We start from the raw sequence: 16,636 nt of genomic DNA, 5'->3' as shown, positions 1-16,636 counted from the left end.
TAAGAGGAATTACGCAAATCTTGTTCTAGTAGCTTGACATTCTCTGCTTAGTGAGAGATATCAAGTGCACAACATGATGAGTGAAGGAAAGATTGACTCCATTTCACATGACATAAAAGATCAAAATGTTATTTTGGCTTTTCATTAGACAAGGAACAAGAAATAGGTAAAGGCATGCATAATAAATACCCTTAATCAAGACATTTGGTGACATTAAAGAAAATCTTTAAAACAGGCTCTCACTATAAAGCCCTGGATGTCACCATATAGATCAGTCTGGCCTTAAATTCACAAAATTTAAACTCACAGAAATTGCCATTCCTCCCGAGTACTGGGATTAGAGGTGTGTGATGCTGAGCCCACAGACCTTGGAGCAGTGTTTTCATAAGACTAGCTGAAGAAGAAGTAACTCCTCCAAGTTGTTCTCTAACTTCCACAAATACGGCATGGCACACACACCCATGCATACATACAACAACTGGAAATGTAACAAAAAGGTAAAGGAAGACAATTTTTAAGAGAAACTCTTCAAAAAGGTTAAGATTCACAAGAACTAATGAGCCCTTTTCTCATTGGGATGGAAAACAGCCCTGAAGTTGATGTCTTTTTAAAGCCTAGATAGGATCTTTGACACAAAGGCACACCACCACCTGTGAACGGCACCTTTCTACACTTTGGGCTTCTGCTTACCTTCACTCTGGACATGCACACACACCCCCAAAATAAATAAGCAAATAAAATGTAAAAAAAGTAATAAAAAGAATAATGAAAACTGTGAGTGCCCTAACCAGAAGTCAGCTTCATATACAGTCATGCATTTTCTATAGTAGTCATATTTAGCCACACTGTTCTATCTAATAAGAATGCTGCCTCCTCTTTCTTGTTAAGACAGGATCTCCCTGTGTGGCACAAGACTGACCTTGAATGCTAGATCCTTTGACCTAAGCCTCCTGGGTGCTGGCATGAAGACATGACCTCTCTGGTATTCAGGACATAAATTCATGGTTTTGGGGTCTTCTGTGTTAGTTATGGAAAGGCATTGTCTAAATCATAATTAACACAAAGTGGAAGAAATACAAGATTCTTAGAAACTTGAATTCTTTTCCAAAGAAAATTCTAGTTCCTAGATCCACTAAGTGTAAGATATAAAATCTTAGAGAGATATATAAAATAAGATGTGAAACTGTTAATTCACTATTTACTACACCCTATCCACACTGTGTTTCTACTTTTTATTAGAAGAGAGAAAGTTATCACTTTTAACCTCTCTAATAAGATGTTCTAAGCCTAAATTCTGAAGTCTTCCTTAAAAGCTCTTTAGTATGTCATTTTTTCTTTAAAGAGATCATGGATCCCAAAATATTTGCCTAAACCATCAGTTCTTAACCTATGCGTTGCAACCCATTTGGGTATTGAATGGCCCTTTCACAGGGATAGCATATCAGATATCTTGTAGCAAAATTACAGTTATGAAGTAGCAAAAACATCATTTTATGGCTGGAGTCACCACAACATGAGGAACTGTTTTAAAGGGTTGCAGTGTTATGAAGGTGGAGAACCACTGGCCTAGAGGAGTGGTACTATGGCTTCAATTCATGATATTTGATTTATGTGGAATTAAAAACTAGCTATTTGGGGTCTTGACATAATTCAAACCCTTCTCCCTACTCTGCTGCATCAAATGTTAAGGACAAAGAGTAAAAAGAATAGAAGGGACTGAGAAAGTACATGTAAGAGGTAGGAGAAAAAATATCGGAGAAACTGAGACTGAGTCTACACCTGTGGCTGACCAACAAACCATTTCTTCTTTGAGCTTTTTTTAAAAAAGATTAATTTATTTATTATGTATACAATATTTTTTCCATGTATGCCCGCACACCAGAAGAGGGCACCAGATCTCATTATAGATGGCTGTGAGCCACCATGTGGTTGCTGGGAATTGAACTCAGGACCTCTGGAAGAGCAGTCAGTGCTCTTAACCTCTGAGCCATCTCTCTAGCCCTCTTCTTTGAGCTTTTATGCTTATTTTTAATTCTAAAAGTAGGATTGAAAAACATACAACCCTCCTCCCACCTCTACCACTGTCTTTTCCCTTAGACTTTGTATAATACTAAAAATTTGCAAAAGCAGTCAGGGTAGCTAAAGTCCCTACGAGTACTCTATGCAGCAAATGGGCATGAGTGTGGCTGCTTGGTACACACAATGACCCTAAATAGATAGCTGGGTCATAAAATGGTCCAAAGACACTGTTTTGCTTAAAATCAATGGAAAGGCCTAAATAAAAGAACATTATACATATAAAAACTTAGAAACTATTGCTATTATTAAATAATTATGATATAAATTTGAACATAATTATTAGCTGCTTACCTCAACGTGAGATTTTATTTTTTATTTTAAAATTTTTATAAGTTCCTTGGTAGTTTTGTACAGCATGTTTTTCACAAGAGATTTTACAAGTGATTTAGATATCGTATCCCTTTTAATTCTTCCCATTATTTGATTCAGTAAATATTCTTATTTCCATTTTAGAGGTGAGAAAAAAAGTTAACTCAAGACTCTAATTTTGCTGGCCAGCAGGAAGAGCCAGGTGCTTCCACCCGCTTTTTAAGATCTTCACATGGTTCTAAAAACAGCCAGGATTGAATCTTCCTAAGTAAACCACAAAGCCGTTGTTAAAGTTATAAATATAATACTGAGATACAGCTTAATCCTGAAAATAAAAGCCAAAAAATATAAACCTTTAAAGCAAAACATCAACACAGGCACAGAAAAGCAAACAAGAAGACACACAAAGCAGTAAGTTGAACAAGAGTCTGTTAAATTATCTCATCAAATTAGACATTTTAGCTAACCAAGACACTTTTATGTAAGTGATGAAAGAGAAAACATTTGCAAATGGCGAACCTAACAAAGGAGCAGTATCCAGGATATATAACATCCACTCCTCTGCACCAACAAATAATCCAATTATTTTAATGGGCAAAGATATGAACAGACACACTATACAGGAAGACACATAACTTGCCAATGGACATGTGAAAATCTGTTTAATATCACTAGTTGTCAGGAAATACAAATCAAAACCATAATGAGATAACACTGCATGGATACCAGAAACGTTAACATTAAAACAACTGTGTTTGTTACTAAGGATGCAGAGTGACTGGGATTCACACACATCATGAGCGAGAACAGTAGAGAGGGGGCCAGTTTCTTGTATGACTAAGAATTCCACTCCTAGGGTTGTGTAGGAGAAACAATATTCTTCAGCTCCCACTTAGATGACTTTCTGAATCAGAGAAAAAACATCTTTTGTGTTTCTTCTGGAGGGCTGAATGGCCACTGAAAAGGAGTCATGTGAGGAGACTTTTCACAGTCATGCTTATAGCCTATGTGCTCATGTAGCTCTAGGTTACAAAGGTGGAGGATGTATTTACCAAAAGTAACAGGATTCTTGGGATCTATATATAAATTACACACACACACACACACACACACACACACACACACACACACACACACCAATCTCTCAAGTATAGAAAAATACTGCTTCTAAGAATTTACACATGATGTGTATGGACACACCTGGAATTTGTTTTGAAATGTAATTTAGGCAGACTGGCTGTGAACAGAGGCACAGCTATGTAATAAGTAAACAATAAAAAATAACAGAAGCTGGAAGGTAAGTATGTGGGTACTCACTGCAAGACCCAACAATTCTATTTTTTTGTATGTGTGTATTTTATAATACAATATTTTGGGGGATGCCTTTCTCTTAGAAAGTTATATGATCAATGTATTTATCTATAGAAAGATAAACACATTACTAATCACAAGATAGAAAAAAACTGTCACACATTTTATAGGTTGATACTACACCTGAAGAAATCATGTTTAATACTGCCAAATGAATAGCCCTTTATTTACTAAACAAATACTTATCTATTTTATACACAAGACATGATAATCTTGAAAAACAAGAGCTCACATTTTAAACACTCATCACATGCCTCAAATCACATAATCTTTCTATGTGGAGCATTCTATCTAAGAACCTTATGTCCCGGATCAGAGTCATGTATATCAAGCATATTTCCTCAGCTAGTGCCAAAAAGGATCACAGGACTTCATCTCACTTTAACAACAAAGTGTAAGTTTTATGCTGCTGATCCAATACTGAACTTGGGAACCAGCAACTATTTGTAAGAATAAACACTAAGCTCTTGACACTCATCACAGAGTCATATTTCCCAGGAGGTGCATGTTGTTAAGAGACTTCCCGAGGGCCAGAGATAAACAAACTGCTGCAGGAAGTGACCTAATGCACCACTCAGAGTTCACAGAAAAGCGTGTTGCAATGGCTGGCCTAAAGACTCCCTCCAGCCCCTAAAGACGGAAAAGAGTGGAGGGAAAGGCCCTGGGAAGACACCGTAAGACTGTGACATTGACAGCACTCGCCGCAATAATGGCCAGAGAGTTGACGGCCCATCTACCAACACAGTCTCGACTTAAATCGTTGATTTTTAGAGCCGCAGTGAAGAGACTGACAGCAAAGTAACAAAACAGGAAGAGCCTTTAAAGTTAAGCCTCAGTTCTGCTACTCAGTCGTACAGTTATTTTAGGCAAAGTTCTTTACCAGTTGTCTTAGGGTTCCTATTACTGTGATAGAACATCACCACCAAAAGCAACTTGGGGAGGAAAGGGTTTATCTCACCCTACACTTCCACATGACAGTCCATCAGAGGGAAATCAAGGCAGGAACTCAAAACGGTAGGAACCTGGAGGCAGGAGCTAATAGAGAGGCCACGAAGGGTGCTGCTTACAAGCTTTGCTCCTCATGGATTGCTCAGCCTAGTAGATCTTTATAGAGCCCAGGGGTGGTACCACTGACAGTGAGCTAGGCACTCTCTCATCAATCAACAATCAAAAAAAAAAAAAAAAGAAAAAGAAAAAAAAAAGAAAAAAGAAAAGAAGAGAAAAAAGAAAAATGCAGCATAGGCTTGTTTGGGACATTTTTCAATTGAGGTTCTCTCTTCTCAATTGACTCTAGCTAGCCTGGGTCAAGCTGATATAAAACTAGCCAGCACGCACCAACCAACACCTATTCCTTGTATGGTATAAGGAACAAAGCTACCTACCTGGGTTGCTGGACATATGAAATTTTATATACATACAAATATTTGTATGTATGTATGTTATTCTTTTTTAAAGATATAAGGGGGGGAGGCCGGTCCCACGAGGGGTAGTGGCGGGTGACTCGAGGCCAGTAGACCATAACAATATATGTACATACAATACATGGTATGTATGTATATAAAATTCAGGTCAGTGTCTTGTCAGTATTATAAACTAGCCCTCAATTTTATAAATCCTAGGAAAATTGGTCATTCACAGCTTTGGAAGAAGAAATGGGAGGAAACATCCCAACTTCCACCCACACCCGGGCCCAGCCCATCTGGGCATTCTCATGCATGCATAAAGGTGAAAGTTCATATGCCCTGGCTGGCTTTCTTTAGGCACTCCAGTTTACAATGTAATTGGAAGTTTGTCTGAGGAGCATGTTTCAGCTTTAAAAAATAATGTCTACTCTTCCTGGAAAAGATGTGCAGCAAAGTTTCTTTATATGAATATCTCCCGCATGCTTTTAATAGTTTGAGTAAGATGGTAAAGCATAAAAAATTCTAATTTTTTTTTTTAAGTAAGCAAACCATGCAATTTAGTGATCAGAAATAATGATCTCTCTGAGGAGAAGGTAACACCTGGGACAAGCCATCCACTCGTTATATATCTAAACGGCAGGCGAACAAATGCTTCCTGAAGGAAGGTTATTCAACTTTTAAATAACAAATCTTAAGCTGGAGAGATGGCCCAGCAGTTAAGAACATTTACTGTTTGCTCAAAGATCCTGAGCTCAGTTCCCAGGACTCATGTTGGGCATCTTATACAATTTCTAACTCCAGCTCTGGGAGATCCAATGCCTGCTTCTGGCCTCTATGAGCCACAGTCTCAACACACTTAGACATAAAAATAAATCTTGAAAGTTTTTACTATCAGGATACACAAGCATACACAGTTGCTTGATAATCTCTTAAGCATTCATTAGCCAGTTCCCATCATTATGAGCCAGTTTTAAATCTAGAAGATTTATCCTGACTTCTACATGAGCGTGGAAGCACACATCCCTCCTCCCCAAAACTGTAATTTAAAAAATGCATTTGTTAAAAGCTTAGGAAGGAAAGAAAGGGAGGCAGGGAGGCCAAACAAAGAAGTTCCCCAAGCAAAACACTGGCTCTTCTCTTCCTATGTGACTTTAAAGGCAAATCTTCCCCAAACCCCTCAAGACTGGGCCGAATTACTACATCAAGTTCACAATCCTCCTAGCTCAGCCTCCTGAGTGCTGCGATTACAGGCATGCACCAACAACCTGGCCAGCCAGCGACAAAGACAGAAATCCTAGTCGTACCATAAATGTTTTCAAGAGCCCTCAGAAGACAATCAAAGGAACAATCATAAGGAATCACAGACAATTAAAGGAAGTAGAAAGGGTGAGGGAAGAACAAATGGATTATGAGGACTGATGGACAAAAATGTAAAGAGTAGAATTTTATGACATGGCGCCTATACCGCAACAGTTAAACACGGGAACATCATACTGTCTTGGACCATTTAATTACCCACTAACAAAACTGCTCTCAGTTCTTCAAAGTCAGAAAACCAGAAGGAAGACTCTTCTTCACAGTTGCTACAATGTTTTTGCCTCTTCAGTCCTTCTATTAGGAAAATCATTTGTAGCATGTAACTGAGTACAGCATGTCCTGCCCTCTTAGAGGACAAAACAGAACTTGCTACACAGAGAAACGAACTCAAGCTTCTAACCGCCATCTTCCCTAGCTCTTCACCAGAGGAAAAGCTTAAGTTCTCCACCAGAGATCTAGAAAGTCCCAATTAAGCAGTCTGGATGAAAGATGACGTCACCAGACTTAGTGAGTTCCAGGCATCCACACATTAATCAGAATGACTCTATGGTTAGTTTATATATATGACATCATGCAGTCTGAGCTGCGGTCCCTTCCTAACCACTGAAGGGTGTTCACTGTCATCTGACTTAGTTCATTCTAAAAGAACTCCCATGCTTTTTGAACTTCAATGCAAGCTTCAAACCACTCATGTAACCAGCCATGATTTTTCAGAAGAGACAGCCAATAACCTGGCCAATACCTGTTTCTAAGCCCTGGCAATGAGGAATTTCCTTCTTTAAATAGAATACTTCTACCCCTCCTTTCTGAGTGATCCAGCTAGGCTGTTTATAGCAGCTTAGAAAGGGAAGGGAGGGAGGAGGAAGAGAAGGAGGCAAAACAAAGTAAGTCCCCACACAGTCACTCAGAATACAGAAGCCATGGCCTAGTTGGATCACAGTCCATCAGCTAGAGCCACAAATTAAAGTCATGGAATGACAATGAGCACAAGTGGAAAAAATTACAGTAAAAAAGGGTTAAGTAAGGCCAAATGAGACTAGGAGAACTGCTGGCCAAAACGAACAGAAGGCTCCTCTAATACCTTGGAGAAGATGATGCTGTCCATTTCGTCACTGGGTGAGTGAAAGAGGTCAGGATCACTCCCTGATCCTCTCTGAAGCACGCCTTCTTTTGAGGCACACTCTGTGCCCAGTCCATCATCTAAGAAGCTTTCGCATTCTGAAAAAGAACATTTATTTAACTAATACCTTAAAAAAAAATTCACTTTCTGTTTTATACCAATGTTCAGTCATTTTCTCTATTTTCCACCCACCTCTTTGCTTTCCTAGCCTCTCTTCTACTTTAGATATTTACAAAGTTAGAAAGGTCATAGTCTAATAAATTAGTAGCTTTCAGGTATATTAACTGACACAGTTACTTTTTCCTGTTAGGCATTTGGCTAGGTTCTGGGAAGACATTTAATGTATTCTTCCAGAATGGGCTATTCACAACCTTGTGGTACAAATTAACACAGTAAGAGACAATTTCATTGCAGAATTATAAAAAGAATACCATAATAAGGAGGCAGGATCTATAAGTTAGTCTTAAATCTTTCAGTCACAATTATGAGCTTAGTGGATAATTTCACATTGTTAGTTCAATGGAAATCATATGGTTTCTTCAAAAGACCATAATTATGGGTATTTTAGCCCCCCACCCATTCTATACAGTAAACAATGACTTAGTACAGTTGGTGGGTTTTTCTATTACCGCCTCTTGGAAAACACCAAAAAAAAAATCTTGATATTGTGCCTGGGGGAAAATAGGGATGAGGAAAGAGACAGAATCCTTACTTTTTTCTAATTTTTTCCTAATGAAGAGGAATATATTAAAGACTGAATTGGAAACAAGAGCAAAGAACATTGATTTTAGGATGTTTAGATGGATCTTGCTTAACAGACAAATCCCAGGTAATTTAGCCCTGTAGGTGTTTGCTTCTGTACCAGTAAAACGGGATGGCGAGTACATCCCTACAGAGTTGTCCTGACGGTAAACAGCAAATTAGAAATGCAGTCACTCGACAGTGGCGTGGGTGGAGCACACTGCAGGTGTGTGGTACATATGCCTAAATAAAGCGCAGGCTCCATTAACCCTTACTGTACGACCACACTGCTGATTCTGGGAGTTATACTGGAAAGGGGTGTTTGAACAATTCACGATGATGACTTGAAAAAAACTGCAACTCAAATCTACTTCCTTAATGAAATAGATTGAGCCATGATGTCTAGAGGTCCTTCCGTATTTCGAATATTCAAATCCCAAGATTTTACTCAACAATCACATGGTAGAAGTTTCATTCTCGGGTAGCTGGTTATACTTTCAGAAGAGTCCCTGAAAGTATGCAGCGGTCACTGAGACTTCCTGGAAAGACACTGTGTCTGCAAAGACCGACTGATTAGGACCACTGTGATGTGGAGAAGCTGGAATGTTGCAGGTCCAGAGATTAATTACCTTATTTTGGCTAGCTTTAGCCCCCAGAAGAGCCGTTCCTTATCTACCTCTATGTTGGAATAATATTCTGTGACTAATAGACAAAAGAATCTTTTGGAATATATAAATGGAGCAGACTTCTACCTTCCACCAAACCCAAAGCTAAAAATATCATCAGATGGCATTTGAGGCTTAAAGCAGAGCATCATTCATTCTCACCAAAGTATTTAATTTATTCATTTATGGCTTTCTATATTTTATTGCTATAAAAACTTCTTTATGAAACCGCTTCTAAATTGGAACATGGAATTTGGGGTATCCTGTCTGTATTCCTAGGCTATGGTCGCTCAAATTTGGCTCTAAAATAAACTATCTCTTAGCCTCTTTGAGACAAGAGCTATGAATTCTTGTGTTAGTTTCTGCATTAACACAGTCAAAAAATAAGAACCACAGGTTTGGTCCACAGCAACACATTCTTATAGTTTACACCACCAAATTGCTTTACAAATGAGTAACAACTCATAAAGCCACATGAGTTTGACTAATAATTCCTAAAGTAAAATTAAGGGAAACTTTAGTGCTTTTAGTTTGATTATGAAATCATGCTTACAAACTAACCTATACATACGCATTTCTTCTGAATTATTGTATAATAAATTTCAGAATGGCAGATCACAACATCAAATTATTACTTCAAAGCAGGACTATGAACAGGCCTACCTGAGCTCTGTTTGGAAGCCAAAAGAGATGCTGCTTCAGGGCATGGCTCTATGGTACACCAGCTTTCTCGGTTGATCTGGAAGAGAAAAACGATTTGTTTCAGACAATCAGGTAACTGTATAGCTCCAAAAATCTATGTATTGTTCACAACTTCTGAATGTTAATATTTTATTGCAAGGTAATTAAAATTATGCCAAAAGCCCGTCAAACTCTACTGTAATATAAACAAGGCAATCTACATTGAGCTAAAAGCTCTGAAAAGACTGTCAGTAATTATGCTTACAAAGCAATGGGAAAAGGTCACAGAATTCAGCACTCACCCGCCCTACAGAGTAAGTTCCAGGATAGTCAGGGCTATAGAGAGAAACCCTGTCTTGAAACACTAAAGAACATTCCAATTCATTTTCTCATCAAATGATCATAATATCTACAAGAAGCTCGCATCACTTCTGTTAAACCAAAGGCAGCAGGCTCAGAAGGGTAAAACACAGCAGGCCTGGCACCCTGAAGTGCAAATGGACCTCTTCCCTTAAGACCCACTGCTTACCCACCTTATCACTACAACCTACTAACTTCATTGACGTTTAAGTAATGTGTACTTTTAAATTAACATGACATATGTCTACACTCTGTTCCCAGGACCCTACAACAGAACAAGCAGATAGATACAAGGATCTAGAAAACTTCAGAGACATCCAGCCATCCCACCTAACTAACATGCAGAACGCGTAGCAGGGCATTCTTAAGTGCACTTGGAATATTCATACGGTGACACACAAAACACATCAAAATAAAACAAAACTTCTGGGCTCTAATACATAAGATAAGTTGCAGATTTAACAGGATTAAAATCACAAAAACTTTGCTTTTTTTTTTTTGTTTTAACCACAATACTATTAAACCAGAAGCCCAAATCAAAAGACTGGAATCCCATACCAATCTTAAAAAGAGAAAAAAAAAGTGTAAAGATAAAACTATTAAGTAACCCACAGTTCATATAAGAAATATTAAAGAAAAGAACTGAATACAAATTAAACCTTCTACATAAAAGCTTACGGGATATCACTAACTCATTGCTTAGAACAAAAAGTTAACACTTTAAATTTCCTTCGCTAAAGAAGTTCCAGGAGTAAGGTAAATAAACCCCAAACCCACCCCCAACCCCCTGGATTGATGATGAGTTCTTGCCTGTATGACATCCAAGCGCAATGGTAGCACTTGTATGACATCTAATCCAAGAAATGGAGCCTATACCTGACACTGCTTAGGTGACCAAGAAGCTGAGACTAGATAGCCCAGAGACCTATTATTGGTCTAAAAATTAAAATAGCCCCTAATGATATTCTGCTATATTCATAGATTGAGCCATCATCAGAGAGACTTGTTCCTGCAGCAAAGGAGAACAACACAGTAGGGTAGTTTGAATGTACCAGGCCCCCAGAAACACATAGGAGTGGTGCTAGTGGGAGGTGTGGCCTTGTTGAAGGAAGTGTGTCACTGTGGGGGCAGGCTTTGAAGTTTCTTTTGCGTAAGCGTCCCTAAGTGTCACAGACCACTTCCTGTTACCTTCTGACCAAGAAGTAGCCAGCATCATGTCTGCCTGCACACTGCCACACTCCTAGCCATGATGATAATGGACTGAACCTCTGAACTGTAAGCTGCCACCCAACTAAATATTTTCTTTAAGACTTGCTGTGGTCATGGAGTCTCTTCACAGAAATAGAAACCCTAACTAAGACACACAGAGATCCACAGTCAGATATTTTACAGAGAGTAAGAGACCTTAGCTCACTCAATCCTAGGGCTCAGGGAACTCTGCAGAACAGGGGGAGGAAAGAGTGTATGAGTTAGAGAGGATGGAGGACACCAAAAAATCAGGCCCTTCTAGATACACATGAACTCACAGAGATAGAGGCAGCACGCACAGGGCCTGTGCAGGTCTGCACCAGATGGGGTCCTAGAGCTAAACAGAAAAGTGGACATGTACATCCCAGAAGCAATCTCCAACTGATAACTGCTTGCAAATGAAACTTTTCCGTTTCTTCCAAGAGAGTCTCACTGTGAAAACCAACTACTCTTAAGGGTAGGCTGCATGCCCAGCAGAAGATGGACAACAGAAAATGAACTCAAGGACAAGTTTGGGGGTTCCTTGTCTCATAGTGTTTCACAGAATTTTCCCATTTTTTTAAAAAATATTTTGTTGTATTACTTTTTATTTTTACGTACCTTTCCCCCCTTTTCACTCTACAGGTCCCCCCCCCTCTATATATATATATGTCGACCATAGGCAAGTGATCTACCATTTAACTATAATCCTAGCCCACTGAGTAGTTTACATATAAATTAGACCCTCAACGAAAGTATAAAATGTTAAATGTTTTTTTACAAGCCCTTTAATTTTCTAATCCCACTGAAACTCAACTGAAACCCTAAATAATGTGAACAAATTAACAAACGAATGAATAATAAGAACGTCAAAAGACAGAGGCCATACTTTTATTTAGTGGCCTGTAGAATACAGTATGTACTCACTATATTTGTGATTACTAGTGAGAAAATACTGCACTACTGTGCTGATGACAACAAAGAATTGTATTCAACGCACACCAAGTTGAATGAGAACTTTGCTGAGCCATTTCTCCAGCCCTGGCAGAAATTCTTTAAAACAAAACCAAAAACAAACAACCAAACAAGTTAAAACAAACAACCAAAACCCAAGTTGTGGCTCACAGAATTTTCTGATTTTTAACTTGCCATCTTCTTGTTACTGCAGGATGTTTCTCTGCTGTAAGTCAAAACTAACATACTTCAACATAAAAGTGCATTTTGAAGTGGGAAAAGTAAAAACTCCTTTGCACCTTTATTATTATTATAATAACAGGAAGAGGTTCATAAACACTGAAATAAATTTAATAGAAATAAAAAAGCTTAAGGGGTTCTCAAATATGAACGTAGAACATGGAAATGGATCTTCCTGAATGATGCTGCTGCTCTTTTTCTCTCTCAAGACCCCCAAATTTTTCTGCATTCAAAATTTTAGAAAAGCTAACACTGCCTTAGAACCCTTTTCAATACCATCCTTGCTGCTCCAGGGTCAATGTCTAAAAGAAACATTCTTCACCTAGAATTTACTGCATTCTCTGTATTTCTCTCATTTTAGGTCCTGGTATGTTACATTTAGTGAGCATTCTATTTTGCAAAAATACATGAGAATGAAAACAAAATAATGTTTTAAAAGAGAACACATTATGTGATGACACACTAGTGTTAGGAAACATTCTTCCAGAAGCCTCAGGCATGTCTGCAGGTCTTGTGACTGACCTTTAGTTCTAGACTCTTTCCAAGGCTGGGTGTGTGTCAAATAAACACAAGTTAGTTAACTGACTAGCTCAAGAAAGCTAAAAATCTCAGAAGCACGACACTTTTTAAAAACAATTAGTATATATTAATAATTTTTGAAAATATGGGTACCTGAAATATCTTAATATGATCATACCTTTGTGGCAAAAAATCCTAGTTTGAATGAACATTTAAATGAACAATTATACTTGAATGATCATAAACTAATATTCTTTTCAACTTTTCTATAGTTTCTCAAATTTCCCTTTATGGTTATATTCTAATTTTATTTATTAATTATTTTATAATCAAGGAACTTGATTATAATGAGTTCAGTTTGCAAAGGTAGTACACGAAGTTCACTGACACTCCTCTCCCCCATTTCCTGTTTTCCAACATCTGAAATTACTATGGTACATTTGTCAGTATTAAGAAACCAACATTGGTACAGTGTTGTTAGTGAAACTCCAGATAAAAGTTTCATGCCTACTGACTAGTATTCAAGATACTGGAAGGTAGTCTGTGAAGCTACCAGAGGAAAAGGGCAATCATCGGTAGCACCCAGTCACAACCCCGAGGCTACGACAGTTAACTGCCTGTAGGATATAATGGTCCAACAGTGACTGAACGTTGACTGGATTTAAGGTCCACTCTATGAGCTGGAACCTGTAGCTGACAGTGCTAAAGGCCAAGAACATAGGACTGGGTAAGTCATGGGCTTAGGGGGAAGCCTACTGCTATTATTCTGCTAAGGGAACATAACAATAAAATGACTAGTGACATACTACCGTACCCATAGATTAGTTCCCCCCCCCCCCCCAGCCCTCATCAGAGAAGCTTCTTGCAGTCGACAAGAAAGTCACACAAAGACCCACAACAGCAAAATGTGCAGAAGACTGAGAGATTTTGGAGCACTTAGCCCTAACTAGGATGCTTTCATCCAATCCATCCCTCAAGGCTCAGGGATGTATGAGGAAGAGGAGGGGAAAGAGGGGCAAGTGGACTTAGAAGCTGTTTGCAACTGATAACTGCTGGCAAAGGGAAACTAATTTTTCTTCAATGAAGGGTCACTGGGTATATAAACCCGGGCCAGCCCATGTCCACAAAACGAGCACCATGTTTTTGTTGGCCTTTTTTTTTTTTGATGGGCAGGGCTTTAGCCAGGCTGTGGCGTACACCTTTAATCCCAGCACTTGAGAGGCAGAGGCAGGAGGATCTCTGTGAGTTCGAGGCCAGTCTGGTCTATAAAGCAAGTTCTAGGAGAGGCTCCAAAGCTACACAGAGAAACCCTGCCTCAAAAAAAAAAAAACAAAATAAATAAATTAAAGATGGTGTGGGGGGCTTTTTGTTTTACCTTTTTGATTATTACTGTTTTTTTTTTTTGAGAGAGAGACAGTCAAGTTGGGTGGGTAGGGAGGTGGCAAGGATCGGGGAAGAGTTGGAGGAGGCAAAAACATGATCAAATTTATGCATGAAAAATATTCTTTAAAGAAAAGAAAAAAACCAGTTATCTGGATTCACTTGCTCTTCTACTCATGTTCTTTTTCTCTTGTAACGACAATCCATGATGCACACTGTGTTTATTTTGCATGTGTGTATATGTATGTGTGCGTAAGAACATGTATTCAACCAAGTATGTGCAACTGTAAAAAATTGCATTTTAACATCTTTATTCAAATTCTTGGCCTACAAAACCTAGTCGTTTAGGCCGTATAATTCCATGCTTTAGACTATTCACAGAGTCGTATAATCATCACCATCATCTAGTTTCAGAGCACCGTCATGTCGATAAAAAGAAAGCCAGCATCCAGATCTTTTTCTCTTGGTCCTAGACAAGCACTGAGCCATCTTCTGCCTACTGTAAACAGTTCTTACAAATGTAGCCATGCACTCTTGATCTTATGTGATGTTAAAGATTCATCTACATTGTAGTGTGTTTTATTAATACCAAAAAATATTCCACTGTATGCGTAGACCTCCATTGTACTTATCTATTCATCATGTTATGAACAACGGGTTGTCTTGACTTTCCAGCTGCTGTGAGCACTAGCATGAACATTTTACACACACAATATATACAAGCTTTTTTTAGGGGCACACATTATTTTTTCTCCTGAGGAAACACCTAGAAGTGGACTGTTGAATTGTGGACCTGAAAACTTAGACTTTACTTTTTAGGGTATTATGGCTTGTTTTCCAAAGTGGATATACCATTTGGCAATTTTGCCACATTTTTGCCAACATTTTTGTTCTTATCTGTGATTTTTCTTGTCACAATAGATGTGGCCTTGCTTTCCTTCTGAAGCATCTTTTTTTTTTTAAATAAAAGTATTTTTTATTTTGCACTTTCTTGAAAAAGGAGGCACTAGGGGATGCTCATCATGGATAGCTTTATTCTTCCTTTCCTTTCAAAAAAGATACAACACATATTAAACACATTCTATGATCAAACACTGTCCCAAATCTTAAAGATGTAATTAAAGCCTTGTCCTTAGGGAGCTGAGAGTTTATGTCAGAAGCCTATCAGTGTGGTCAATAAGCTTGCCTCAGCATTTTGTTCAGTAACCACCATGTGTTGACCAAGACAATGTGTGTTACTATGTACAAAATTTCTAGTCCTATATACATCTTTTCTGATCAAGCTACAAATGTTATATTTAAGACAGATAAACATATAGACATGCACCCACACACTATAGTAGGTGGGCTGACTCAGAGATTATACACCCTAACCCAGAAGCTACAGACTGTGGGATATTAGGTTTTCTGAAGTTAGGGAAGCAATAAGCTAAAAGGAAAGTCATATCCACTCTGCCTACCATTATAGAAAAAAATTAATTCCAAAAAAGCTGCTACTGCACTGTAGACATGGCTGCTCTTCCAGAGGACCTGGGTTCTATTCCCAGCACTCACATGCCAGCTCATGACCGTCTGTAACTTGAGCCACATGCGAGAAAACAAAGAAACAAACAAAATATGAGGAAAACAGCTAGGACACACCAGAGACTGAGACAGCAGCACTGGGTCTGTACCAGATGGAGTCCTAGAGTGAAGGAAGTGGACGCACTCCCTCTCCCTAATCTAACCGACAACTGCTTGCAATGAAAATTTAGTTTTCTCCAAGGGAATCTCATTGAAAAAACAAACTTTTTTTTTCTCTCAAGACAGGGTTTCTCTGTGTAACAACCCAGGGTGTACTGGAACTCAATTTATAGACCAGGATGGTCTTGAACTCACCGAGATCTGTAGGCCTCTGCCTCCTGAGTGCTGGGATTAAATGCGTGCCCCACCACAGTGGCTGAAACAAACCACTTTTAAGGGTAGGACGCATGCCCAGAGCAGATGGCCAACAGAAAACAAACTCAATGACATTTCCAGAGATACCTTTCTTATAAGGTCCTGTGAGTTTTTTATCTTATTTTTTCTTATTTTATTTACATTTTTTATTTCTCTTTTAACCTTACAGGTTCTCTGTGTATACATTATGGCGTCTGGTCTAATATTTATATGGGATTTCTGAATGCAAACAAATGGATCTCTGCATCTGTATCTATTTCTTATGACTTTTCTTGGGCTCTTTCACATTTGTTTGTTTTGTCCTATTCTGATGTGTTAGGTTTGTTTTACTT

General features: G+C 38.5%; 1 protein-coding gene across 6 annotated transcripts in view; it reads right to left on the bottom strand.

Moving 5' to 3' along the window:
• The window catches only part of Akap13 (A-kinase anchoring protein 13), a 260,503-nt gene that overhangs the window by 74,618 nt on the left and 169,249 nt on the right, over positions 1-16,636 (bottom strand). For all 6 annotated transcript variants that reach the window (XM_075952859.1, XM_075952860.1, XM_075952863.1 and 3 more), the window contains 2 exons: positions 9,669-9,744; positions 7,561-7,697 (listed from right to left, as the gene is read on the bottom strand). In XM_075952859.1, the coding sequence (XP_075808974.1) occupies positions 7,561-7,697; positions 9,669-9,744 (213 nt within the window). The remainder of the gene's footprint in view (positions 1-7,560; positions 7,698-9,668; positions 9,745-16,636) is intronic.

Source organism: Microtus pennsylvanicus, chromosome 18, assembly GCF_037038515.1.
Source record: "Microtus pennsylvanicus isolate mMicPen1 chromosome 18, mMicPen1.hap1, whole genome shotgun sequence".
Classification (NCBI taxonomy): domain Eukaryota; kingdom Metazoa; phylum Chordata; class Mammalia; order Rodentia; family Cricetidae; genus Microtus; species Microtus pennsylvanicus.
Note: the sequence above shows the minus strand (reverse complement) of the source record. Positions and strands in the feature narration are given on the sequence as shown.